Source organism: Protopterus annectens, chromosome 2.part0 (genome assembly GCF_019279795.1).
Source record: "Protopterus annectens isolate FY-2018-M chromosome 2.part0, PAN1.0, whole genome shotgun sequence".
NCBI lineage: Eukaryota > Metazoa > Chordata > Ceratodontiformes > Protopteridae > Protopterus > Protopterus annectens.
The window spans coordinates 1,758,657,957-1,758,683,006 of record NC_056728.1 but is presented as its reverse complement, the minus strand read 5'-3'; the positions used below and the strand labels follow the sequence as shown (position 1 = coordinate 1,758,683,006).

The 25,050-nt window shown below is 41.8% G+C and overlaps 1 protein-coding gene across 3 annotated transcripts in view; it reads left to right on the top strand.

Moving 5' to 3' along the window:
• The window catches only part of CAPZB (capping actin protein of muscle Z-line subunit beta), a 1,142,657-nt gene that overhangs the window by 461,661 nt on the left and 655,946 nt on the right, over positions 1-25,050 (top strand). For all 3 annotated transcript variants that reach the window (XM_044061787.1, XM_044061788.1, XM_044061789.1), the window contains exon 3: positions 8,991-9,112. In XM_044061787.1, coding sequence (XP_043917722.1) covers positions 8,991-9,112 — 122 coding nt within the window. The remainder of the gene's footprint in view (positions 1-8,990; positions 9,113-25,050) is intronic.

Genomic DNA, 25,050 nt, shown 5'->3' with positions numbered 1-25,050 from the left:
TTTACTGTGCAGTATTGATATTAATACAAATGATAGTTTTACCAAGAGCAAGGCTGTTAGGAGTGGCCCACACAGTGTCACCAAATAGACATGCAAGTACTCCCAAAACCTAAATATCTCTACACAGATCAGCTACAATGAAGGGTTTAGATATATTTAATAATAATAAAACAAGATAATACTGAATATATATTCACAGTAAGAGTTCAAAACCATAGGAAATATTCAAAACAACATTGTAGGACAGTCTCAAATAAAACAAAAATATCTAAACTAAGCTTCACTATATTCCTGACTGCATCTGAGAATAACTATAACCTAAGAACTTGCTTAACAGAGCAAGACAGATGTGTTGAATGGATCTTCCCAACTGTTGTGGGGTCCAAGACGATGCAGAATGCTCTCTCACTAATTAATATCTAAAATATTACTGCAGGGTTCACTTGCAGGTCATCATTTCTTGTCATTTGACTTCTAGTTCCCAGGCCAAAACCCCCATTGCTTAAGCTTGGCAGTATTTAGCATCTACCTATAAAAATATGCAGACAAGGGCTTCTCCTCAGATCTCAGGCAGATGCTGAAAGTCCTAAAACAATTGCATTTCTTCATGATTTCAAAACTAGTAATTGGTTCACCCCAAAGACAACACAGAAAGTTTCCAAGTACAGACATTGTGTCTCATGCTGCATTGAAAACTGAAAGATATAATCTTTTATGGCCTAGCCATAAAATAATTTAATTTTAGTTATTTTTTCAGAAGTTTGCTGGACTGAAGTTAACCTCCTGTATTCCAGTTTCCACTGTTAAAATATATACATTTAAGCAGTTGCAATAGCACATGTACATTTCTGTTCTCTTCCAGTAGGGCACACTGGTTACATTTCAAACACAGTACTCTACAAATACCTTTTCAACACACACGTTTGTACAACCAGTTTGATATACACATGACATACAGTTCTAATACATTGTTAACACAAGCATCTTGTATAAATCCATTTTGATATTCACCAATGACATATAATAATTTACAGAATTCCAGCTAGCTCTGCTGGCAGTATCACCTTTCATCATAACCAGGATTACCCGCAATTCAGAAAGAGGATTAGAGAATTTGTTGAGCTGCCAGAGCACAAGCCTGTTGCCATCCTTCCAGTTTTACAGGTTGTAGAGGATGTTTTCTTAGTTTCCTCTTTGAATCCAGACTCCCTTCCTCCAGCCTTTCGAAAACCAGACAGGTTTTGTAGGGTACTAGACTCTCGTGTCTCTTTAAGAACTCCTCTGCTGACCCAGAGGTTGTGACCCCAGGACGCAAAAGAGCTAGAGCTAGCTCCTCCAAAAAACCCTGTCCACTGATGGAGAGTAGGGCTTTTGATACATTTGGAAAAAAAAATTACACCTCTGCCACCTTAACTGTGAGGGCCCTTAACTGTCAGTTCACACCTCTGCCACCTTAACTGTGAGGGCCCTTAACTGTCAATTCTACATGATAAAATACCAGCAAGCACAGTTGTCCTCAGTGGTTTTTAATTTTTTGGTTCAAAAATCTTTCCCAAGAATTACTGGACCTTTTGTTTCTGTGGCTGTCAAGTTGCTAGGCAATACTTATATTGTGGCTGTGATGCTGTGGAAGCTTCCAGCAGGGCTGCAGCTACTGATTGTTATTCGAAGATATGCCTGGTTAATTGAACAATCTCTCCCTGAGCAAGTCAAGTTAAATCTTTTGGGTACCCTTGTGGACAAGAATATCCTCTTTGGGCCCAAAGCTGAGGCTGTACTTAAAAAGATGGAGGGCAAACCTAAAGCCATGAAAACTTTTAGACTTCTTTCAGCTTCAGCCTCCTAGCTTCAGTAGGAGCTAACCCTCTAAACGCTGGTTCTTTCCTTCACAGTCCGAAACTAAGCAGAGAAAGCCACGTGTGGAAAGGACCCAAAGGCAGCAACAGCAAAGACCCAGGCACTGGACCCTCTTATACTTCCAAGCATGGGAGTTCTAGGCCACAGGCCCTTGGCAGAGAGCAGCAGTGACTTATCCACCCCAGTCTCTCTGACTGCCCTCCCTTCCTCCCACAAGACTAGGAGGAAGACTATCCCTTTTCAAGGAAAATTTGTCTGTCATCACTTCAGACAGGTGAGTTTGAAGCATTATTTCAAATGGCTACAGACTCTTTCACAGAGGCCCTAAAATGCGTAGGCCATCCAGACGTTCCCCTAAAGCAAAGGACAGAGACCCTTTACCAAGTTCAGAAATTGTGCTCCCACGGCTCAGTGGAAACCATTCTAGAACACCAAAACGGAAAGGGTTCCTACTCAAGACTATTGGTATACAAGAAGGAAGGCTATTGGCATCCCATTATAGCCCTGTCTGCCCTCCATCATTTCCTGCTATTTCCAGAATTCAGAATGTTAACTCTTCAAAAGCATTTACCCATGATATCCCCAGAGGCCTTCATGGTCACCCTGGATCTAAAAGACTCCTATTTGCACATTCCTATAGAGAAATCACACAGAAGCTTTTTACACTTTAGAACAGGTGCCAGTCACTATAATTTTGTGCTCTGCCCTTTAGCTTGTCTACTGCTCCCAGGGTCTTCACAAAATGCTTAGCAGAGGGGTCCAAATTTACCCCTACCTGAGTGATTGTCCTAATACAGACCACAAGTCTTTCAAAACTCTACTTGAATCTGGTGTTCACCTAGAATCTCTTGACATCCCTGGGCTTCACCATAAATCATCACAAATCAAACACAGAACCTTCTACCAGAATTGTCATCTTGGGGGCTCCTCTGGACTCATCCCTACAAAAGGCATTCTTACCTCCAGACAAAGGTCTCTTTCTTGACTCAGTACTTCTAAAAATCATGCAGAGACAATGCCTCACAGCCAGAGAGTTCTTCGGAGCATTGGGCTACATGGCATCTTGCATCCTCATGGTTCCCCTTGCCAGGCTGCACATGAGGAAGCTCCAGTGGTACCTCAAAAATGTGTGTTGCCAGCATGCACAGCCCCTCTCAACCAAGGTACAACTGATTCCTTACTTCAGAGAGGAATTTGCATTGTGGGCACGTGAACCAAGGCCTTCCTTTCAGGTACACACCCAAAAAGCAAACCCTCACCACAGACTCCTGAGAGACAGCCTGGAAGCCCCCTTTCAAACACTTTCTCCCACTTTCCTTGGGTCTTGATCAGTTCAGAGACAAGTGCACAACTTGAAGTAGCTTTTGGCAGTTCAAAAAGGCCTGGTAGCATTTATAGAGAAATGGAAACCAGGGGTCCTATTAGTAAAAACAAAGAACACCACAGTCATGTGGTACATAAACAAGCAAGGGGTACTCACTCCTACCCTCTGTTGCCTAGCAATGCAAGTTTGGGAGACTGCTCACTCTCTGGGATTACACCTTTTGGCACAATACCTTCCAGGTGCACAAAAGCTTCTAGTGGATCACCTCAGCAGAAACCTGATGGACCCCATGAATGGCATCTGCATCGGGGAACATTTCTCAGCATAGCCAAGAAAGGGGAGTTCCCCAGATATACCTCTTTGCCACCAGGGAAAATGCCTAGTTGAAGAGATTCTGCTCCAGGAGCAATCTACCCTTAGCCTGGAAGACAGATGCATTCTCTTTCCCTTGGACTCTCCTCTTCTACGTATTCCTCCCTTTCCTCTGCTTCCTCAGGTGCTGCTAAAGATAAGGGAGGAGGGGCCAAGGGCAGTACTGATAGCCCCAGACTGGCACAGACAATACTAGTATCCTCTGCTACTCAACCTAACCAACGAGAAACCCTGGCAGTTACCTCTGGGATTGGACCTTCTGACTCGGGACAAGGGAATGGTTGTGCATCCCAACCTGCAAATACTCAGACTCTGTTTAGATAATTCCACAGCAACCTGGATAAATCCTGCCCCAAGCAAGCAGGTTCAATACATCCTTAGAGGCAAGAAGGCCCAGTATTAGGAAATCTCACTCATTTAAGTGGAGAAGATTTTCCATTTGGTATGAACAGGACCACAGTCCTTTCTCAGCCTAGATACAGGTTATCCTAGATTACCTGGCTAATCTGATTGACAAGGGCCTGTCCTATTCCTCCATTAAAATTCATGTTTCTGCCATTTTGGCCCATATCCATGCTCTTCCTCCTGTCTTTTTTCACCCCTCTACTCAGACAATTTCTTGGGGGAGTGATTTACATCCGGCCTCCCAGGAAACAACCTACCCCCCTCCATGGGACATCAGTTTTGTTCTGGAAAAAACTGACCCTACCTCCTTTAAAACCAGCGGATTCTATTAACTTGGTTTCTAACGTAGAAAACGGTCTTTTTGGTGGCAGTCATTTCTGCTTAGAATAGTCTGAGTTGCGGGTTCTCATGGTGGTGGGATACTTCATCTTCCATCCAAAGTTTTCCTCAGGACTAACCCTTCCTTTATGCCCAAGGTGGTGACGGACACATCATTAAATCAAACTATACACCTGTCTACCTTCTTTCTCAGTCCACAAAACCAGGTGGAAATATTTCTTCATTCCTTGGATATACATAGGCAGCTCAGTTATCTTGACAGAACCAAGACTTTGAGAAAATCAGACCAATTCTTTGTAGCCTTTGCCATCAGTTCTAAAAGAAAACCAGTTTCCAAACAGATTATTTCCAAATGGCTGTCTCACTGTATCTCATTTTGTTACAGCCATCATGGTAAGAAACCATCTGAGGATGTCAGAGCTCCCTCTCTGCTAGGGCTACTACTAACTTCAGCCTTTCCAAAAGGAGTCCCTACCAAGGACATTCAGGAAGTTGCTATGTGGTCATCTGTGCATACCTTCAAACATTGCAACTTATCAGACTTTTCCAAGTCCAGAGCAGGATTCACTACTGCCATTCTGCAGGGCATCCTGTCCGCTCCCTAATCTACCGTCCACCTTCCTTTTCAACTTTGGGAATCATCCCACAAGTCAGGACTGCAACAGTGAAACACGAAGAACATAGTACAGTTGTGTACACTTACCATAAAAGTAGATGTTTGAGTATATTTACTGTTACAGCGCTCTTTCCCTCCCGCCTCCTCCATTAGCCTACAGAGTAAACTGGTACAAGCTGCATGTCAAGCCAAGGGGACCCTCATTTTTGTGCCTTCCCTTGCTTAGGTTCTCTGTCTTGGGTCCTTTACTTTAGGACTCATCTTGGCGGGGCTCCTACCTTAGGGGGGAGCAAGAAAAAAACTGAAATCATGATGTCTGCTGGCTCCCTATATACTGAGCAAACTGACTGCAATCAGGGCAGTTTTTTTTTGGTAGTCAGGCCAGCCAAGAGCTTTCACGGCAGGAAATCCCACAAGTCAGGACTGCAACAGTGAATAAACTCTAACATCTACATTTATGGAAAGTATACACAACTGTACTACCTCTTACCATTTGTCAGTCTTTTGTATGATAGACAGCAGGTGTATGCCTTTTGAAGTTCAGAATCTTTATACTTTCACTTCGTTGTGCAGTCATTCCTCTGCCTCTTTGCATATGTTTAGTTGTTCTGACCTTTTTTTAGGTTATCTGCATGTGCTAAACTAATCCTGAAACTAGTCTGAAAAACAGAATCGCACTCTATTTTTGTAACTTCTGCTTTTGTCTAGAGCATGACATCTAAGCTTGTGAAGTCATTTGTTGACTTGAGCAGGGCATCTCTGGGCTGTCACCAGTGGACCTTAAACGTTTTGTGTGGATGGCCATAATGTAGTTTGACTGGTGATTTCTAGACCCACATAACCTTTTTATTTTTTTTTTCTGGGTAGGGGCACTCCACCCATGTTGTAGTTCAGTAATCTTTTGTCTTGTTTTTCATAGTCTTCCATTCCATGTGCAACTAATGGGGGATTGGATTAAGGATGATCAGGCCATCATCAGGTTTGTTTCTCCTAGGGATAACAAGAAATACAGCCTCTTAAAATCTATTTTGACCGAAGTCCTTGTGTAGCAGTATTATTGGTATTTATTTAGGTCTTTGCATTCATTTAGTGCATTACATGGTTTCTCAGCTGACTCTGCAACTAATCTGACTTTAGTTTAGAAGTTGTTAGGCTTTTGCTTTTTGCCTGCCACCTGCAGCACATCAGACTTCTAAGATTTTGTTACCCAGTCTGACCTAGTGTCACAGGATGCTGTTCTAGTATTTTCCTTGCTATGAGTCAGTGGGTTGTCTTCTTTCACCCTTTTATTCTTCTGCTGATGCCAAGCACTTGGCTGCTTCTTCTTGCATTTGTGCCCTCTAGTTCCACACCCTTTTTGCGCCCATTTTTTTTCATTTATGCCTATACTGCGTTGCTGCAAGTACTACTTTAATGTCTACCAGTACTATATAGTCCTGTCTTTAGAGTAAGTGCATTTCTTACAAGGGGAAACCTGATATATGTTAATTGATTGATAAGCCCATTAGTATCTCCTTGTGAAACAAATAACCAGAGTTCAAGCAGTGATTTTAGTTATGTGAGAGTTTTCTGGGAGAGGGTGTAGTGAAAGTGTTAATTATCACTCTTTGTTCTACAGAGGGAAAGTGGGAGAGTATAGATGAAAGGTGGAATGAACTAACCTTGTCATACTGCTCCTCAGTTGTGTCTGGGAGTACTGTAGGCAAGTTCTTTTGATAAATTATAGCTGGTGATGCCAGTAGGATACCTTGAGTGTGCAAGCCAGCAGTTTAGCCTGAAATTGGCCTGGCCTCTGGTATGGATGACAAAGGGGAAGCATAATGATAAAGCCCTTACCTTAATTGTGTTGTAAAGATGATTGTTTTTGTTGCCATTGGTCTCTTCCCACACAAGTAGTAAGCAGGCCATGTGGACAGGCTACCGGTTTGTCAGCAAAATGGCAAGGGGCATAGAGCAAAAAAAATGCTATTTTTAAGCCATTGAATGAAAATTCTTAATCAGTGCTTCATAAATAAAACGCTTTGGACACCCTTGCATTACTAAGATGACATCTGTATTTATTTCTTCAGTTATTACTGCCCTTATTCCATTGCCTAAGAACTGGTATATCTCTTTTACTGGTCTTGTCTCAGATTTAGTTACATTCAGCTGTATGAGTTCCTTTCCTGAGACCTGGAGTGAGGGCATCCATCCTCCTCAATCAGCAAAACTGAAACTGTAAACTTTTGGTCAGCATGGCATCTAAATCTCTCAGGCCACTAACCCCTCCCTTTTAGCTATAATGCACTGCCATTTAGTTTCCTCTCCAGATCTGCACTGCATCAAGAGAAGCTTGTGTCAGTGGAGACAGATGTCTTATCATATTGATTACTGCTGCAGTAGCCTTAGCTTTATGGATGATGGTCCTGCATTGGATGTAACAGCTGGCCAGCTTTCGGAGCTTCAGGTCCCCTTCCACACACCCAAACTGTCAGGCAGCTCAGGCTGAGCTGACTAGAGAGACTGGTTTGGGTGCCAAGCCCTTCAGAGCTTTTAGGGATGAATCTAGTTTCTCTCTTCATCATTGTCGGACAAGTTATGCTTTGTGAAATGCTGCTGATACAGCAACCAGGAAACGTTTCTCCAAACAAGATGAAGCTAACTTGTTACGATTTCTCCTGGAAACATATGAAGTTTGGTGCACCAGGATATTGAGCAAAGAGGCGAGACATGGGTTGCAAGATGGCAGCTTTATCCGCATTTACTTTATTTGCATTGATTTGGAAGTTCTGATAGTGGTCAAATTCCAATGTGCCAAACTGAACCTTGGCACTCGGATACTTTTAATGTAGTTTATGAATTGTCTTCCATTTTACTTGATGCCCCTCACTAATGCATAGCTTATTCAAAAAAAATTGTTACAGGAAGTCCTGACATCAATGAGTGTTTTCTGTGAAAGCTGACCGTTAATATTTACAGCCCAGTGCATCCTATTCAGCAGGGATCTCAAACTTAAATGACCACTGGTTCTCTGTGAGGACTAGCAAACTCAGGGAGAGACCACAGTCTCAAACACAAAAAGAAAATTGCAGGCACTGTAGCAAAAAAATAGTAGTGTAGTAGTTTACGTCAACTAGGAAGCCGCAGTGGTGCAGCGGTAGCTTTGCTGCCTCACAGCAAGAGGTACTCCCGTTAGATTCTCGGCTGGAGCGCCTTCTGTGTGGAGTGTGCATGTCCTCCCCGCGGTAGAGTGGCATTCGAAATACATGCATGAATGGGCGTGCCTTCGTTGAAGGTTGGGTGTCGAGCTGGCACCGTAAAAATCTACTGCCAATCATTAGCGGACCGGAGTTCTGCTGTGGCGACCCCTAACCGGGAAAAGCCGAAAGAAGTAGTAGTTTACGTCAACTAGAATTATGCTTATTTATGGACTGTTTGAGGGATGTGAGTTTGAAATTCCTGCTGTGTGGTATTATCTATGCCTTCCAGTGTCATAATTTTGGTCGTTCACTTAGACACTTAATATGCCCCTTGTGTTTCTTAATTTATTAAAATGTTATAGAAAATGTGGTAGTCTTGCATATTTTCTTATTAGCAGAGTAGCTAATGAACGCACTTTGTAGTACTGAAACAGTGTCAGTCTGATTTTCTTCATCTCCACACTTAGAATGCCCCATTTCATTTTTAACTCTGTTTGGTAAAGTGACCAGCAAATGAAATGTATGTTTCAGGTGGACATAATGTATCATTGTACTGCTTACATTTTGGTTGTAGGGTGTACTTCTACATACAGTTGTTTCAGTAATATGTTTAATATTTGTTTGTTTGCTGTGTGCCTTTACACTCTGAGGCAACTTTTGTCTGTTCTAAAGAGCATCTGAAGGAGGAGGTGGTAACATACCTGCAGGTGTCTTCTGGGAGCAGTAAGATGCATAATTTAAGCTTAAGTATGTAAATTTTATTTGTCCACTTTATGTAACTACTTGTGATAAAACATCTTTAAATCAGTAGTTGCTGGAAAGCTTTCTTATTTAGTAATGTAAGCATTAAAAAAAAATAACATTTCTATAAAATTGTTTTGTACATTTTCACCATCAGGTCCCAAGTCTCTGTGAAGACCTCCTCTCCTCGGTAGACCAGCCTCTAAAAATTGCCAGAGACAAGGTAATAGGCAAAGATTACCTGCTTTGTGACTACAACAGAGATGGTGATTCATACAGGTCAGTCATACATTTTTGCTTTGCCCTGTCTTAGATTTTGAGAAGCTGGCTTGCCATAACATTTCCACAAGGTAACAGTAAGTTGTTTTATGTTTTTAACTTAAGGAGTGAAGCATACTTACACATACATACATGCATACTTTCTCTTGTGCATTTTTTTTTTATTTTCTTCCAGCTAATGTGCATCTTAGAAGCATGTGAATTATTAATGTGGTACATTAATTTGGTGGCTTACACGTTTGCTACATTTACAGATGCATATTCAGCTCTGGTGTTGTCGAGGGATAAAGACCTGACTACAGCCCAGGTGGCCAAAGTTTGATTAGTAGCTCAAGCACTAACAGAGCTGCAGGGAATGATGGGTTACCTGTCCTAGGGGTGGGGTTCCTGGCTAGCAAGTGGGCTCCAGTGCCTGCTAGCACATGCAAAAGCCTGTGTTGACACCACAGAATCCATGACCTGGCTTGGGAATTACTTGGACTGTGACTGTCACAACTGATTGTAGCCCTTGTTGGTACATGTGAAGGAGCATGCAAACACTGATAGAAGGGTGTAGATGGTCTTTGAGGTAATGCAGGGATGAAGTTGGGCCTCTCAATTAAAAGCCAAGAGTTGCCTCATTAGTATATTAGGGCCACTGCCTAAAAGGTTAGGTGAGATTGCCTTCCTTTTAGAGTAATGATTCTGGGCAAGTGTGTTACCACTTACAATGCTTAATTGATTATTAACCTTCCATACCACTGATGAGAGTGCTGTGCACTCTTGCAGCGTAACTCCAATAGATCTGTATTCTCTGGCTTCTGTCCAGCTGTCCACCTTGTGCTACTAAAGTAGCAAAGAATGCACTACCTCTCCCAGTGGGCCTAGCTTATATTGGTTGTTCGTTCCATCCTGTAAAGTATAGGGGTATATACCTTTAAAAGCAAGTGAGGTAGCTTGTGGTCAACATGCCATCTGGTGTATAGAAGTTAGAGAATTCCGTTTCAGTAAAGACTTCATAGTGTTTAGGCAAAAATCTGTGTATTTTTTAAGGGGGTTCTCTTGACAAGTTATCACAGAGTGAAAAAATTGTCTGCCAGAAATAATGGAATATATTTGCTGTAAAGATTTTGTTTAAACTACAGACGCAGTACTCTGTAGAAATGTGGTTTATTTGCAGCCACCTTGGATACTTGTGATGCACGAAGGAATTTTTGTAGAAAACTGGAAGCTTTAGATCCAGACGTTTGATTTATTCCTTAGTGCAAGTGGAATAGCTGAAAAGTCTGAGTTTGGTTATATTATACTCCATTTGTACATATTACTAAGGAAGAAACCATGATAGTATTCAAGCCATTTGCATTGATGAGGAGAAAAATGCAAAAGAAGTACTTAAAAAAAAAATCATTAATCATTTTTTTTTTTTTTTGCAATTTCTAAAGTATTTTCCATTTATTGGACATTTGTTCATTATGATAGCACAAGGTATTACACATACATATATGTTACTGAGCTAAAATTTAGAGTCAAGGGCCGTGAGGTTGTTTGTGTATGATTTAGTTGGAGAACAACATGTTTTGTAAGAAGTTGTGAAAAAAAGGTGAAAACTTTTAAGAGTGATGGACCTGACCTGCCCCAAATTTCTAGGTTTGTGCAGAGCAAGTTAAATTACTGGAGCACAGTTGAGTATTGTGATGAAAACTGTGTGAAGTAAAAGACAAGTTAAATAATGAGACATTGGAAGAGTAACAAATATGAAAGGTAGAGCCACAGGAAACTGTATGCTAACAAAGGTGTATATTTTGTTGCTGGTTAATAACACAAGTACATCATGTCATCAGAAGACAAAGGTCAATTTTTAACTCCCAAATAAATGCATTTACAGAAACTAATTCCACTGTTTCAGGTTTTGTGATTTATGAGAAGCAAAGAATGTTAAATTGACACTAAAAGTAAAGACTGTATCTGCTAAAAATCACACTGTCATAACTTTTCTGAGGCTGTGCAGAACCGTAGACATAATTTCTTGCCATGTCAAGTATGGATGTGAGAAACACTGAATATACCAGTGGTAAAGAAGTGCAGGTGGAAGCGGACCTTAAAAACTTTGCAAAGCATAGTGAGAATGTTTGTGTTGGGCACTTCCCAAACTGCATGGTGTTAAGTAATCTACATAATTGCGATCTGAAAGTGGCACATGGACCCATACCTCTTAGCACAAGAAATCTGGACAAAGCCTAAACTAATGGGGGGGGGGGTTCAAAGGCCCAAAAATAGGGACACATTTTAAATATTGCTCTTATAGACTTAGAAAGTTGCTAGTAGCCTCTTTGGTTTGCTAGAGATAGCTTTCACATATCAGCACTAGGTTTGCGGATCCTGGCCAAGGCTCTCGCCTCCCCCATTGTGCCTTTTTTAGGACAGCTTCCCAAAGACAAACCTTCCAACATAAAAAAAATCTATCAAAAAGCAAATTAAAGGTCATGCTGTTTAATGCTAAGAACCTTAACCTGAAAATGGACTCACTGGATGCTCTCCTTGCACTGGAAGATGCTAATGTCTGTGAGGTTGTGGAAACATGGTTTAGGGCTGTGGAGAGCACTCCTGCTTTACCAGGTTGTACCTCCTTCCACACATTCCGACCCCAAAATGAGGCTGGGAAGACTAAGGGTGGTGGAGTCTGTCTTCATTAACGACAGGAACCTCCAGACTGGTTTGCCAGTATGATGCACTGGAACTACTCCAGGTGCAACTGACAAGTTGGCAAGACACCCATCCAAGTTATAGCTAGCTACAGACCCCCCTCCATGACTCAGGACACCCACTCCTCTTACCTGGATCTACTTGACTCCATCAAGGTACCCCCTAACACCCTGATCCTTGGTGACTTCAACTACCCCACTATAGACTGGGTGAACTATTCTTGCATTAATGCACTCTCTCAACGATTCCTTGACTTCATCAATTCTAATGCTGTAGACCAGCTTGTCTCATCTCCCACAAGGGGAGATAACATTCTGGACTTGGTTCTCACCAACATGGATGACCGCTGCATTACTCCCATAGTATGTTCTTCCCTGGTGAGATCAAATCATCGGACTGTCTCATTCAGTTTGTATCCCCCCCACCCCCACCCCTGGAGTAATCAAGCTAAAAAACTTCTCAAAAACTGACTACAACCTCCTAAGGGAGGGTATCTGTAGCTTCACACCACCGCCCCCCTCAGAGGATGCAGATGACTATGCTGAACATTACATCAGTGCAGTGTACAAGCACCTGTGCAACTGCATGGACTCCGCTATACCCAATAGAACTAAAACCTGCTCCTCAAGGAAATACAAACCTGTTTGGTGGGCATCCTCTATCAACGGGCTTTACAACAAAAGGAAGAAACTGTTGTCCAAGGGTAAAAAGGAACGAATTCCAAATTGGAAAAACTCCCTCCTTAGCCTCAACAAGCAAATTAGATCACTAGTGAAAACCTCCAAGGCCAACTATGAATTGAAACTAGCCTCCAAAACAAAGGGAACCCATAAAATCTTCAGTTACTTCAGGAACCTCAGTGGCAAGGCCCAGGTTTGTTCTGAATTAGTACTTAACAATATCGCTTACACTGATCCTGTTGACTTAGCCAACCTGCTAGCAGATAGGTTCAGTGCAAACTTCATCCCCTGTCCCCCCGCAAAGGCCCTTTCGACATCCCCGATACTTGTCCCATTCCTCACATCTCCATAGATCATGTTGCAGGCCCTTTCCAAGCAAAGAACACTTTCCATGGGACCTGATAGTATCCCAGGATGTATTCTGCACCATCTCCAACAACTGGCTTCGCCATTGAGCACCCTATTCAACCACAGCCTAAGTACAGGCTTCATTCCATCAGAGTGGAGAACTGTCATTGTCATCCCCTTGCACAAAGGTGGTGCCACTACTGACCCTGGAAACTATTGCCCCATTAGCTTGACAAGTCTGATCTGTAAAGCCATGGAGCATATTATGGATCTCATAAACCAGGACATAGGCAATCTCCAAGCACTTGACCCCACCCAGTTCGGATTCAAGGGCAGATCTTGCCTGTTGAACCTGGTTGACTTCTTTGAGACATTCACCAAGGCCTTGGATGAGGGAAAGTAAGTGCATACAGCTTACCTTTACTAGGCCAAGGCCTTTGACACAATCTCAGACTCGGGCATCATTGAAAAGCTAACACAACTTTGCATAAATCCATATCTCATCAGGTGGGTGGCCACCTGACTCACCAACACGACCCTTAAAATCAGAATAGGCACCTCAAACACCAATAGCACCAAAGTCTAGTGCAGATGACCTAGAGGAATTCATACATTTCTTACATGTAACGCAGGAGGGAAGAATAATATTAGCTGGGGACTTAAATTTACCAGAAACCGACTGGAATAATATTGATTCAACAACTTTAGTAGAGAATTTATTCACAGAGTATATTCAGGAACAACAAATGCTTCAGATTGTAAAAAAAAAAAAAACTACCAGGGGACAGAATATACTTGATATTGTTTGTGTTCCCAAAGAAATTACTGTAACTTCAAGTCAAGATGTTCTTCATCCCACATTGCTGCAGTCCTAACACTTGGGTAGTCCGCTGTCCCAGTCGGCCCGAATACCAAAGTATAAGGCTGACGTCGGTCAAGGCGCATTAGTCTGACGTCAGGACGTCAGGGTACAAATGCGCATGACCGACGTCATATCCTCAGTCTTTTTTGCCGCATGGTCCGATGCAGAAGCAGTATTGCGAGTGCAGGTTGGCGTTCTGAAATTTTCTGAAGTCGGAGTTTCAGACCGAATCAAAGTTGGCTAAGTACCCCGTTGGGGAATATTTTGGTTTTTTTCTTGCCTCAGTATTTAACCGGATGTCAGAAAAAGTGAATAACTGTATTTCTTGTGGGAAACAGATACCTCATAGGGATTACCATACCTTGTGTATACCTTGCTTAGGGCCTGAGCACGACGTTGTTGGATGTCGCTCTTGTGCTAGATTTAACAAACGCACTATAAAGAGAAGATTAGACTGTGCCAGGTTAGTTTTTGGGAAGCGTTGTAATTATAAAATGCCGTCGGATGCTCCGACGCCCGCTTCGTCTAAAAAGCGCAAGGACAAAGCAGCAAAGCCTAGGTTGGAAGAACCGTCTGTCCCGGACGTCGGTTCTTTAGAAGGCTCGGTGGAGCCGGAGGTTCTGCCAGAAGTTTCTTTGGAGTCTCAGGGAGAGACTTTACTGTTGCAAGATGTGTCCTCTCAGGAGGTAGGCCAGGCTGAAGGGGCTTCTCAGGTAGCTGTTCTCCCCTCCCTTCCTAAGGTGGTTAGGCCCTCCCCTTCTGTTTCCAAGGGTTCTTCGAGAGGCAGGCCAGGTTTAACTTCAGTGGGTGTCTCTCCTAGTTCTTCAGGGTCTCTGCCTAAGAAACATATGCTTAAAATGGCAGAAGATTTGATTACTATGATTAGAGGTTCTATGCCCCCACCTGATAAGAGGCCTAGGGTGGAACCTGAGCTTGAGAGTTTTGATCTGTGTTCGTGGTCTTCTGAGTCTTCTGCTGTACACTTACAGGAGTATCCTCCTTATTCTGATTCTGATGTAGATGATTCTACTCCTTCGGCTTCTCCTCCTGAGGATTTTTCTTTTTCAGAGACTCTTCATTCCATGAGGGAGCATTTTAAATGGGAAGGTCAAGATTTCTCTGATTCCAGGAAGAGGCTTAGGGAATTTTTGTTTCTACCCCAGCATAGGCCTTTAGCTATACCTCCTGTTCTGGATGTGGTGGAAGATGTTTTTGCAGAGGCTTCCTTGAACCCTGATTCTTTGCCTCCTGCCCCGGTTAAACTGGATAGGTATTATAGGGTGCCTGAAGCTCATAAGTATCTTTTTAAGAGTCCTAGGGCAGACCCAGAAACTGTTTCTCAGGGGCCTAAAGGTGTTAAGGCTTCTGTTGTTAAAAATCCTGTTCCTCCTGATAAAGAGGCAAGGGCTTTGGATAGATGGGGAAAGAAGGTTTATACTTCTTCCACTTTAGCCATGAGGGCTTTGAATTGTCAGTTCCACATGTTAAAATACCAAAATTATCTCCTTTCACAATTGAAGTCTAAGGTGGATGCTCTGGCGGAAGGTATTGAGTGTAAAGAGTTGCAGGATTTAGTACATGTTTCTGAACAGGTGGGTAAGCATTCCTTGCAATGTGGTTTTGATGCTGTACAGGCCTCTTCGAGGGTGGCTGCCACTGGTTCTGTTCTTCGCAGGCACGCCTGGCTGAGGGATCAGAATTTAGCTGAGCATGTTAAGACAAGGATTTTGGATGCTCCGTTACAGTCTGATGTGTTGTTTGGTTCGCCTGTGGAAGCAGTTTTAAAGAAAATGGAGGACAAGGCTAAGTCTATGCAGACTGTTAAAGATTTTTGCAGGTTCAGCCTCCAAGTTTAGTAGAAATTGGCCTACTAAGGGGTGGACATATCCTTCTTATGATTCCCAGTCTAGGGGTAGGTCTAGACGTGGTAGGGGCAGAGCTCAAGGTTCTTTTAGGCCTAGAACAGGGAGTTCACCTGCTCAGTCTTCTGGTGAGGGCAGGGGTCAGTCCTTTCGTAAGCAGACCCAATGACCTGCCTTTTCAGCTGCCAGAGCCTTCTCGTCTGGCAGCACCTTTGGGGGGAAGGTTGGCACTTTTCAAAGAAAATTGGAGTTTAATTACCCAAGACAGATGGGTATTGAATATCATTCACCACGGTTACAGGTTTTATTTCCATACCTTGCCTCCTTTCAAAGGCATGCCAGACATTCCTCCTCTACAAAGAAAAGAGGCCCACAAGCAAATTTCTCTGTTACTCCAAATAGGGGCCATTCAGCCGGTTCCTGTGCCAGAAAGGGGCCTAGGATTTTATTCTCGCCTGTTCCTAGTACCAAAAAAGGGGAACACGTGGAGACCAATTTTGTATTTATCTATCCTAAACACTTTTCTGGACATTCCCAAGTTCAAAATGTTGACGTTACAACAGCTTTTACCTCTGCTGGGCAAAGATCACTGGATGGTAACTTTAGATCTCAAGGAGGCTTACCTGCATGTGCCTATCAGACTAAGTTGCAGGAAGTATCTGCGTTTTCGAGCTGGGAATTTCCATTATCAGTTCTCTGCATTGCCCTTTGGCTTATCTACTGCGCCCAGAGTATTCACAAAAGTTCTGGCTCCAGTGATAGCTTACTTCAGGCTAAAAGGAATACAAATCTATCCTTACTTGGACGACTGCCTGATTCTGGCTCAAGAAAAGGAAGACCTTTTCAGCATTTGGAATATGTGATAGCAGTGCTAAGATGCCTGGGGTATTCTGTGAATGAAATAAAGTCCAGTCTAGTACCCTCTCAAGACATGTGCTTTCTGGGTGTGAGACTGAATACAGCAACCCAGATGGCCTTTTTAACCCCGGACAAACAAAAGAATCTTTCCCTTTACTTCCATCAACTATCTCTTCAGTCCGGGCTGACTGCAAGGACAGTCCTTCAAGCCTTAGGGTTCATGGCATCTTGTATTCTGGTGCTTCCCAATGCCAAACTGCATATGAGGAAGCTGCAATGGTATCTCAAAATGTATGGACACAGCACTGCCAGGATTTGGACACTGTCATTCAAATAATACCTTGCATTCAAAAGGAATTTTTGTGGTGGGCTCAGGAATGTCACCTAAACAAGGGACTCTCTGTGACCCGGCCAGAGGCGAGTCAGATTCTAACGACAGATGCCTCAGACATAGCTTGGGGAGCTCATCTGAATGGAAAGTGGATACAAGACAAGTGGCCTGCCAGACTACAGCATCTACATATCAACATGAAGGAGATGTTAGCAGTCCAGTTTGCATTAATGGCTTTCAAGGAGTTACTTCTTCCAGGGCAGGTGTTGATTCTAACAGACAACACAACTGTCATGTGGTACATCAACAAACAAGCGGGAACACATTCTTATCCTCTATGCAGGCAAGCAATGATTTTGTGGGAGACTGCGCTCAGCTTGCAACTAAATCTTCAGGCAAGGTTTCTGCCGAGCACAGAACTCCTTAGCAGATGTGTTAAGCAGGCAAATCATGGATCCCCACGAGTGGAAACTGGATCTTCATGTATTTCGGAAATTGACAGTGTCATGGGGAGCTCCAGACATAGATCTGTTCGCTTCTCCACTAAACCACCAGCTGCCAAAGTTTTGCACGAAAAGGTTTCATCACACAGCTTGGAAAGTGGATGCTCTTTCTTTCAGTTGGAAAAATCTTCATGTGTATGCCTTTCCACCTCTGCCTCTCCTCCCAAAGGTACTCCTAAAGGTCAGACAAGACAAGCCAAGGATGATTTTAATAGCTCCAGATTGGCCTCGCAACACTGGTACCCATTACTGAGGAGTCTGGTAAGGAAGCCTCCATGGCCTTTACCTTTGATTCCACACCTATTGTCTCAGAGGGACGGTCATCTACTCAATGTCAAGCTTCACTCTCTTCATCTAACAGCCTGGCATATTCTGTTTTGAACCACAACAGGTCTCAACTTCCTCAACAAGTTTTGAATGTGATTATGGAAGCCAGAAGACCTAGTACAAGGAAAGTGTACGCAGAAAAATGGAAGAGATTTTTATTTTGGAGTGCAGCAAAGGATTTGGAGGTTTCTGAGCCTAATTTGAGTGTGGCTCTTCAATATCTTACTGAGTTATTGGACAAAGGTTTGTCTTTCTCTTCCATTAAGATTCATGCTGCAGCAATTTCAGCTCACTATGATTGTGACCCACCATTGTTTTCTCATCCTTTGTTCAAGCAATTTCTTAGAGGGGCAAAGAATATAAGACCCCACGTGAGCTCCTACTCCTGCTTGGGATCTCAATTTTGTGTTGGAGAAACTTACTCTACAACCTTTTGAGCCTGGCTACTGCTGAATTGAAATACTTGTCATGGAAGACTGCTTTTTTGTTGGCCATTACTTCTGCAAGAAGGGTTTCTGAATTGCAGGCCCTTATGGCGGTTGAGCCTTTTTTGATTTTCCATAAGGATAGGGTATCATTACGTACTAATCCTTCCTTTATGCCTAAGGTGGTTTCTAGTGTGGCTTTAAACCAAACTATTCATTTGCCTACTTTTTATGCAGATCCCCAAAATAAGGGGGAAAAGATTTTGCACACTTTAGATGTGCACAGGCAGTTGCGCTATTATTTAAGCAGGACTAAGGATTTTAGGCAGTCTCAGCAGTTGTTTGTTTCTTTTGCTTTGAGTTCTCAGGGCAAGCCTGTGTCAAAACAAACTATTTCTAAGTGGATTGGGTTTTGCATTGCATTTTGTTATTCCCATCATGGCAAGGAGATTCCAGCTGGGATTAGGCCTCATTCCACTAGGGCTACTGCCACTTCAACAGCATTTCTAAGGGGTGGCAACTAAGGATATTTTGGAGGCAGCTACTTGGAGTTCAGTGCATACTTTCTCTAAGCATTACCACCTTCCTCTCTACTCTAAATCTAGGGCTGGTTTTGCCACGGCTATTTTGCAGGGCATGTTGACAGCTCCTGCTGCTTTATGATTTGCCAGCCTCCCTTACCTCTGCTTTGGGATTCTACCCAAGTGTTAGGACTGCAGCAATGTGGGATGAAGAACATAGTACAGTTTTGTACCTACCATAAATGTAGATGTTCAAGATCCACATTGCTGCAGTCCAAGTTACCTCCCTCCTTCCCTCTGTGTTTAGGGGTGGTTGTGTGGGTGGGGTTGTACTTTGTAAATTTGTATATATTGTATATATATTTGGTACAGGAGTGTTTGGTGTTTTTTGGTTTTGGCCTTATCTTGTTAGGGTCTTCTGACATCTGGGGCAAGAAAAGACTGAGGATATGACGTCGGTCATGCGCATTTGTACCCTGACGTCCTGACGTCAGACTAATGTGCCTTGACCGACGTCAGCCTTATACTTTGGTATTCGGGCCGACTGGGACAGCGGACTACCCAAGTGTTAGGACTGCAGCAATGTGGATCTTCGAACATCTACATTTATGGTAGGTACAAAACTGTACTTTTTACCACCATTGATGTGCAGTGATCATGGGGTCATAAAGGTTAATTTATTGTTAGATAATTTTGCCAAACTGAAATCTAAGCAATTGCACAGAAGGTTAATTACAGATTATAGGGAAGCAAAACAGTTACTATATAAAACTAACTGGAGTGAGGTGTTCAGTGGAAAAACTGCAGATGGAATGTGGAAAGTTTTGAAAGAGAAATTGCAAAAAGTAAAAAAAAAAAATGTTTAACATCAGGATCTAGGCACGCAACATCAAGGGGGAATATTTCCATAAGAACAAGATACCTGATTAAGGTGAGAGACAAAAAATATAAGAAATGGATGAGAGGTCAAACTACATCTTTGAAAACTGAAATAAATGAGCTGGACAAACAGATTAAGCATAGTGTTAGACAAGATCAAGAAAAATTTTAATAAAATTTATATAAAGATATTGAGCATAATAGGAAACCTTTTTATAGATACATAAGATGTGGAAGGAGTAAAGATACACAAAATTATAAACTGTGTGCAGATTTTAAAATGTATTCTCAGACACAACAGATTATAGATATATTTACAAAATCTTATGCAAAACAGTTTGGCTCCACAAAAGGGGTTTTAAATTGTCCTAGTGACATCCATGTACAGGAATCAAATTAGATTATATTGAAAAAGAACTGTGCAAACTGGATCCAAACAAAGTGCAGGGAGGATACGGAATAAGTAACAATGACCTGAGAACACTTGAGCAAGAACTTACACTGCCATTACATCTGTTATTCACTAGGTCATGTAAATATGCGGAGATTCCTCGAGGTTGGAGACATGTACTTATTAAACCTGTCTTTAAGGGAAAGGGGAGTAGGACAAACCCAGAGTCATATAGACCCTTAAGTCTAGTTTTTGTTGTGGAAAAATAATGTTGAAGGTAATACTGGATACGTTATTGTCCGAACCGGAAAGGTTGAGACTTGAAACCATATATCAGCATGCATATGTTGAAAATAGATCTATTACCACCTGTAACATGATGTTCTATAACAATATAATAGCTATGAATGAAAAATTGTGCTGTGATGTGATGTATATAGATTTAACTTCAGCATTTGACAGGGTCATGCACAAAACACTGATCAATAAATTAGTACAACTAGGTATTGATGTACTGTTGATAAGATGGATAGCTGCATGGCTTACAAATAAGACATGGCAAGTATCACACACCAACTGGACAGGTGAAATCCTTGGTTACAGTGAAGGTGTCCCACAGGGCTCTGTACTAGGCCCTTACTTGTTTAGATTGTATCTTTCAGACCTTACTTTTTCATCTGAGGTGTTCTACAGTCTGTATGCTGACGACCTGAAATTGGGTAAACTGATTGATTACAAGTGTTATAGATAAGGCATGTCTGCAAAATAATTTGACTAAATTGACCATTTGGGCACAGGAGAATAATATGTTGATAAATACATCAAAAACTAAGCATACGAGATTTGGGAGACATAAACTGAAAGGTGAATATTTAATACAGCACACAGTGATTGAAATTGTAGACTCATTTAAGGACCTGGGTATATTGGTAGATTCAGCTATGAGTTTTTCTAATCATATCAACCAATTGGCTAATGATAGTTCTAGAACTATAGGTTATATAAAAAGATTTATAAAGTCTAGGAAATCAAACATAATGAAGTCATTGTTTATTAGTTACATTAGACCCAGACTTGAGTATGGAATAACAATATGGAAACCCTATAGGAAAACAAGCATGAATAAACTGGAAAGAATACAGGAAATATTACCAAGGGCATCCATGGATGTGAAAATCTAAGTTATTATGAAAGACTAAAATATCTGAACTTGTACAGTGTCTCTTACAGATATTTAAGAGGAGATCTTATTCAGGTATATAGGGCATTTAGGGACAACTACCTCTGTGATTGTTTGGGGTTATCAGAAAGTACAAGAGAATCGTCAGATAACCTATGTAGAAGATTCTATAGGAATGAGAAGTGTACTAATTGGTTCTTTGACAGAGTAGCTGGTGCTTGGAACAGACTTCCAAATTACGTTAAAGCAAGTACTAGTTTATATATTTTTAAGAACAGCCTGGACATTTATTATGGGAACAAGTGTTTTGGCATATTGGCAAGCTAGAAGGGCATTAATGCCCATGCTTGAAACATTTGTATGCATGTATGTAATAGCAGACCTGTCACTAGTGGAGTTCCCCATGGATCTGTCCTGGGACCCCTGTTTGGCATTTACTTCTCAGAGGTCCAGGCAAAGACAAAAGGCCTGAGGCTGACCAAGTTTGCGGAGTAAATTGGGGAGTGTCATTGACTCCCCAAATGATAATATACTGCAAGGGGGGTCTCACAGCAACTAATGACTGGTGCCAAAGCTATGGCCTCAAGCTAAATGCAAAAACTGCATCATCATACCACATAAAATATGACCCCTACTGATTACCAGATCAATGGCAGCCCCTAAGCATGCAATCTGTGGTGAGAGACCCGGGCACTCACGTTGATAACCTCACATTTGACCATCATGTAGAGGCAGTGGTCAGAAAAGCCTTTTACTTAGTTCATCTCATAAGTAAAGAGATTGCATCCAGAAAAAAAGGAGGTTACCTCTCTGTACTCCTCCCTCATTAGACTAATAGAGTGTAACACCCCTTTTTGGATGTACCTCTCCAAACATCTGCAACAACTGGAAAGGCCAGTGAAGTACCCCAAAGAGAATCCATGGCCTCCAACACCTGTCCTACACAGACAGGCTCAGATCACTGTCACTCTGCTTGGTATCGTACAGATTGCTTAGGGGTGATCTGTGTCTCGCCTGCAAGGCAATCTCTGACCCTGCCCTACTAGAGATTCTCCATATCTGTAAGTTTAACTCCTAGTGCACTACCCGTTCAAAAAGCTTGAATCTAATGTGCAACATCAGGGACAGGTTAGTCTCCCAGACGCTGCCCTTCTCTGGAATAGACTTCCCATTCATGTCAAACAGAGCACCTCGCTGACCCTCTTCAAATGCAGCCTTGATGAGTGCTTGGAAAACCACAATTTTGTCCTAGGGGATCCATCTGTGTCCCTCATTGACAGTGGGTACAGTTGCTGACTGAGGTTTCTTTTTGGGGATAAACTCTTGGCTAGGCTTGTAAGGGCCCCAGGACCATTAGCCTAGTAACCTTCTGTGATCCTATGAATAACTGCATTTGCCTTGACATGCATTCTCTGAAGGAAATAAAGTCTGAAACTTAAATGTATGATATTAGTTATTTCATTCCTTGTTGAATTGCCAGAAAAAAAACACATTTTATGAGGAATGGACCAAAAATGAGGCAAAAATCTAAACATTCTGTGGAATTCTGAACAGTTGAGATGTATGCATGGACCAGATGAAGTGTGTACTTATAAGAGGGATGTTAGAGTACTAGAAGAACTTGGGATGGTTTGACAGAACCACAGTTAACCAGTGACAGAAGGAAAAAACTAAAATTATTTCAGAGGCACGCTGACTTGGTAAGAAGACTTTGTAGTTAAAGAATTGTCACTCTTAAGGGGATTATTTATTTATTTATTTATTTTATTGAAGAAATTAGTTGTGCCCAGGACGTGATGTCCAAAAAAATTTCAGCATAATAGTTTCCAGTCAGCTGTGAAAACATATTCTTAAAAGAATAAGTGAATCACATCTGGGAATAGTAAAATGCAAAGCTACAAAATGTTATGGTCTGGAATGTCAGTCCAAGTAGAAGTAATGCAGAACTCTTCCATCTGCACATACCTCTGAACTATACAGATTTTTGCCTCCTATTTTTGGTCTGTTCCTCATAATTTTTTTTGACAAATCACTGGGATGATTTAAGGATTAAAGCCAATAAATGACAATCATGTGAGTTTCAGAATTCATATCCTTCAGAAAATGAAATCTTGTTATTCTAGCAACATTCTAAGTTTATAAGTGCAATATTTAAAATGTGTCCTTATTTTTGGCCTTTGTCCCCCATTTTGTCAGACTTTGTCCAGATTTCTTGCAGTGAGGTTAAGAAGTATGATCTGCATAGTATACCAATACTTCACAAGAAGAGCTAAATAGCATACGGCATTCTGTCCATGAAGCTGAGTGAGTACCAGTCTCTTCCATTTTAGAAAGGCCATGTATCTCGTGTAGATTTGTTGTCTGAAGCAGTCCGACTGAGAAATGCAACAAGTGTGATAAATGCACCAAAGCGTGTATATACCTCTAGATACTAGTGAGCTAATGCTTAGCATGTCATCTTGTTCACAAAAGTTGCAGAGAATTCATTTTCAGTGTTGCTCTCAAGGTGGTTAGACTACAGCTACTGCCCTTGTTATTAATATTCTTGACAAGACTCTTCCCACCATGGCTGGTATTTTTCATTCAGTTGGGATGCCCCCATTCAGGCATCTGTACCATCAAGTTGTTGGGAGTGCTTTCTGTATTTTTAAATGTGGTACACAACCCCAGGTTTACATCAATGGGTATGAAAATATTGACTTCCTCACAAAAAAAACCCTGAGAAAGACGTACAAAGCGGAGTGGAAAAGTGTCATTGGTTGGGTCTCAGAAAGCAATAGGTCCCAAAATGATACCTTTTAGGTAAGTGTTGCTTTGCCTAGTGGAACCTTTTTAAATGATTCTGCTCTTCTGCCATCCAAATGCACCTAGCGAGCCATTTCTGATTTTCATATAGGTTGGAATGACTCCCCTCTCGTAGTAGCTTTGAAGGTTAGCTAAGCCTCTCTAAGAGGTACATTGCATTGCTGCATGAAAAGGCCGACTGTCTTGCAGTGATACATAATTCCAGTTGCAAATGAATGTTGTCACTCAACTGTATACAGCATTTGATATGTGAAAAATCATCATCATCAACCCCATTTTCCAACATGGGGCCGGGGTGTCTTATTAACTGTCAACATCTCTCTTGATTCGATGCTGCACTCCTGCTTTCTTAGACACTCATGCTGGACTGTCGCAGATCTTCTCCCACACAATCCATCTACTACTTTGCTGTATGTCCTCGTTTCTTCTTAGCTTCTTCCTGTCTGTCCCAAAATATTCTTCACCAGGTTGTCTTCTGCTTTTTTGCAAATGTACCCGAACCACCTTAATCTGTTCTCTCTGATCTTTTCTGCAAATGGAGCTACTTTGGCTTTTGGTGTTGTGTCATTTCTTTGTCTGTCCTACAGTGTGCATCCTACCACCCATCTCAGACACTTAATTTCTATCACTTCTAGCTTCCTTACCTGCTGTGTCTTTACTGTCCAGGTTTGTGTACCATACAATAGTACTGGTTGCACAAGTGTTCTGTACACCTTACTTTTCAGCTTCTTTGGCATTTGTCTGTCATACACTACACCTGACACGCTATGCCATTTGGTTTATAGGTTCATAGATAAGTACTAGGCTAAATGCCTTTGCAGGCTATTTTAAGCTTATCACATTTACCACAAAGGGAGAATCAAACCCTGTACCTTGTGTCTGCAAAGTAAACACTTAAACATTATGCCAATCCCTAACATTTCTAGCTTTGACCTCTTCATTCAGGCTTCCTTCTCAAACACCCCTCACAGATGCTTGAAGCTATTAACTGGTTCCATTACCTTCCCTTCTGTCTTGATTATCAAGTTCCGATTTCCCTAACTTGCTGCCATTACCACTGTCTTCTCTGTACTTAGTTTCATCCCACGGGATGAAACGTAAGTACAGATAAGACAATGTGAAAAATCCACCTTTCTTATGTATGCCAGTCCTGAGTTTTCTATGTTTTAGAGAAATAGCTAGGGCCGTACATTAGTGATTACACAAAGGATAATCAACCGTTAGTGTTTTGACAAGACTGGCACCTTTTTTACTTCAGACTACCTGTCAAAGATGTTATGCCTT